This window comes from Cebus imitator, unplaced genomic scaffold, assembly GCF_001604975.1.
Source record: "Cebus imitator isolate Cc_AM_T3 unplaced genomic scaffold, Cebus_imitator-1.0 Scaffold45, whole genome shotgun sequence".
Classification (NCBI taxonomy): domain Eukaryota; kingdom Metazoa; phylum Chordata; class Mammalia; order Primates; family Cebidae; genus Cebus; species Cebus imitator.
Genome location: NW_016107360.1, coordinates 3199876 through 3203105, shown reverse-complemented (window position 1 = coordinate 3203105; position 3230 = coordinate 3199876). Strand labels below are relative to the sequence as shown.

The following is a 3230-nucleotide window of genomic DNA, read 5'->3' as shown; positions in this document are numbered from 1 at the left end:
AGGGGAAGGAAAGTGCCCCGCGCCCGCCAGAGGAAGGCGACGGAGAGGGAAGGGGGAGGGCGGCAAGGAGGCGGGTGGAGGGGCCGGCCGCCCGGGCCAGGTCGTTTTTGAATGGTTTGGGAGGACGAATTGTTAGACCCCGAGGAAGGGAGGTGGGACAGGGGAGGGGGACTGGAAAGCGGAAACTTTCCTATAAAACTTCGAAAAGTCCCTCCTCCCCACGTCAGGCCAATGACACTGCTGCCCCCAAACTTTCCGCCTGCACGGAGGTATAAGAGCCTCCAAGTCTGCAGCTCTCGCCCAACTCCCAGATACCTCGCGGGCTCTGCAGCACCGGCACCGTTTCCAGGAGGCCTGGCGGGGTGTGCGTGCAGCCGTTGGGCGCCTTCTTTTTGGACCTCGGGGCCATCCACACCGTCCCCTCCCCCTCCCGCCTCCCTCCCTCCTCCCCCGCGCGCCCTCCCCGCGGAGGTCCTCCCCGTCCGACCTCCTGCTCCCTCCTCGGCTGGCCTTACCGCCCGGGCCGGCGCCGCGCGCGGGGGAAGCTGGCTGGCTGAGGCACCCCGCTCTCCTCCTCTTCCGAGGGCCGCCCCTCTGCCCCGGGCCCGCGAGGCCACGCGTCGCCGCCCGAGAGATGATGCAGGACGTGTCCAGCTCACCAGTCTCGCCGGCCGACGACAGCCTGAGCAACAGCGAGGAAGAGCCAGACCGGCAGCAGCCGCCGAGCGGCAAGCGCGGGGGACGCAAGCGGCGCAGCAGCCGGCGCAGCGCGGGCGGCGGCGCGGGGCCCGGTGGGGCCGCGGGCGGGGGCGTCGGAGGCGGCGACGAGCCGGGCAGCCCGGCCCAGGGCAAGCGCGGCAAGAAGTCTGCGGGCTGCGGCGGCGGCGGCAGCGCGGGCGGCGGCGGCGGTGGCGGCGGCGGCGGCAGCAGCAGCGGCGGCGGGAGCCCGCAGTCGTACGAGGAGTTGCAGACGCAGCGGGTCATGGCCAATGTGCGGGAGCGCCAGCGCACTCAGTCGCTGAACGAGGCGTTCGCCGCGCTGCGGAAGATCATCCCCACGCTGCCCTCGGACAAGCTGAGCAAGATTCAGACCCTCAAGCTGGCGGCCAGGTACATCGATTTCCTCTACCAGGTCCTCCAGAGCGACGAGCTGGACTCCAAGATGGCAAGCTGCAGCTATGTGGCTCACGAGCGGCTCAGCTACGCCTTCTCGGTCTGGAGGATGGAGGGGGCCTGGTCCATGTCTGCGTCCCACTAGCAGGCGGAGCCCCCCACCCCCTCGGCAGGGCCGGAGATCTAGGTAAGGACCGCACCGCTGCACCCCTTCGCCTCTCAGGTGGTAGACGGCCGGCCGGCCAGGCCGCGGTTCCCAGTCCACCTCGATTTCCTCCCTTCTCGCACTCTGCTCTCAGCCTTCCCACCTCACTTGGCACCGCTGCCTCGCGCCTCGAGCGTCCCGGGAAGGCCGGTCTGACCCCGCCAAGGAGAGCGGTCTCCAGGGGGATGCGCCCTGGTGAGGGGTGTGTGTGCGCGTGAGTGTGCGTAACAGACTGGAGGGGAGACAGAGACACCCAGGGGTCACGGGTAAGGACAGTTTTGCCAGCACATCCCTTTCTTCCGACTTTCAATTTTTGTTCTTCTCCTTAAAACTAATGTTTTAAAACAAATTCCACCTCCTCCTTTCCGCCCACCCACTTCCTCTTGCCCTTGGGCTGAATTCCTTCCAGGTTGTTCAGCTTAATTTCTCGGTGGTGGTGATAAGAACAGTGCTCACTAGTCTTAGAAAACAGCCGCAGAGACCTAAACAATAACCAACTCCCCCTCTCTGGGTTTTTGCAGATGTCATTGTTTCCAGAGAAGGAGAAAATGGACAGTCTAGAGACTCTGGAGCTGGATAACTAAATATAAAAATATATGCCAAAGATTTTCTTGGAAATTAGAAGAGCAAAATCCAAATTCAAAGAAACAGGGCGTGGGGCGCACTTTTAAAAGAGAAAGCGAGACAGGCCCGTGGACAGTGATTCCCAGACGGGCAGCGGCACCATCCTCACACCTCTGCATTCTGATAGAAGTCTGAACAGTTGTTTGTGTTCTTTTTTTTTTTTTTTTTTTTTGACGAAGAATGTTTTTATTTTTATTTTTTTCATGCATGCATTCTCAAGAGGTCGTGCCAATCAGCCATTGAAAGGAAAGGCATCATTGTGGACTTTCTCTGTTTTAAAATGGTAACAATCAGAGGAACTATAAGAACACCTTTAGAAATAAAAATACTGGGATCAAACTGGCCTGCAAAACCATAGTCAGTTAATTCTTTTTTTCATCTTTCCTCTGAGGGGGAAAAAAAAAAACTTAAAATACAAAAAACAACATTCTATTTATTTATTGAGGACCCATGGTAAAATGCAAATAGATCCGGTGTCTAAATGCATTCATATTTTTATGATTGTTTTGTAAATATCTTTGTATATTTTTCTGCAATAAATAAATATGATCAAAAATTTAAAGAACCTTAAAGTTTGGTCTATATTTTTAAAGCGAAAGATTAAGTTGGTGGTAAATACTTGCTTGTTTAATTCTAGAGGCACCCGGGGGAGGGGGGGGGCTAATATAAACAAAGCAGTGAAAAACTCAAATAAAGCTGCTACTGACAGACACAAGCATGTTATTTAAAAAGACAGCTTTATTATTATTCCAGTTTGGTATTCAGTGGTCTTAGTACCATCTCTTCTTCATCTCTTTTCATCTCCAAACAGCAAAAATTAACAAATTTGCTATTCACCTCCCTAATATTTTGAGGTGGTAGTTGTAAAACAGTTAAATGCAAATAAGCAGCATGAAACCTGCACTACTTTCTTTCATCATGTACTTTTTGTCATGCTCTTCACTCTTTGTGAAGATTCCTAAATAGCAGGTTCTTTTCAGTCAAAAGATAGTGTTATGAAAATTATCTGTACACACAGAGAAATGACCATAAATGCATAGAAAATGGCATAATTCAGCAGAAAAGAGAAAATTTCATTTGTAAAATAATTTGCTTAACTCTTCTCTCATGAATGAATATGATACTTAGTGTCATGTTTGCTAAAAAGAAAAGTTAATATATCCCTATATTGATGTTATTTGGGAAGCATCATTCTTCTTTTGGTATGAAGAATATAAGGCTGTGGAATAAAATACACATAATGAAGAACCTGAACTTTCAGTATCCTTGATAACTGTTGGAACAATTA

General features: G+C 52.3%; 1 protein-coding gene across 2 annotated transcripts; it reads left to right on the top strand.

Annotated features, from left to right (window-relative positions):
- The first annotated feature begins 272 nt into the window (after positions 1-272).
- On the top strand, positions 273-2507 carry TWIST1 (twist family bHLH transcription factor 1). Of its 2 annotated transcripts, XR_005199912.1 has the most exons (3): positions 309-1300; positions 1413-1584; positions 1840-2507. XR_005199912.1 is itself a non-coding variant. In XM_017526931.1 (2 exons), the coding sequence occupies exon 1, from the start codon at positions 635-637 to the stop codon at positions 1256-1258; it is 624 nt and encodes a 207-aa protein (XP_017382420.1). In that variant the 5' UTR covers positions 273-634; the 3' UTR covers positions 1259-1300; positions 1840-2507. The 2 variants fall into 2 exon arrangements, 1 of the variants encoding a protein (XP_017382420.1); XM_017526931.1 differs by lacking the exon at positions 1413-1584 and having other exon boundaries at positions 273-1300.
- Positions 2508-3230: the final 723 nt, after the last annotated feature.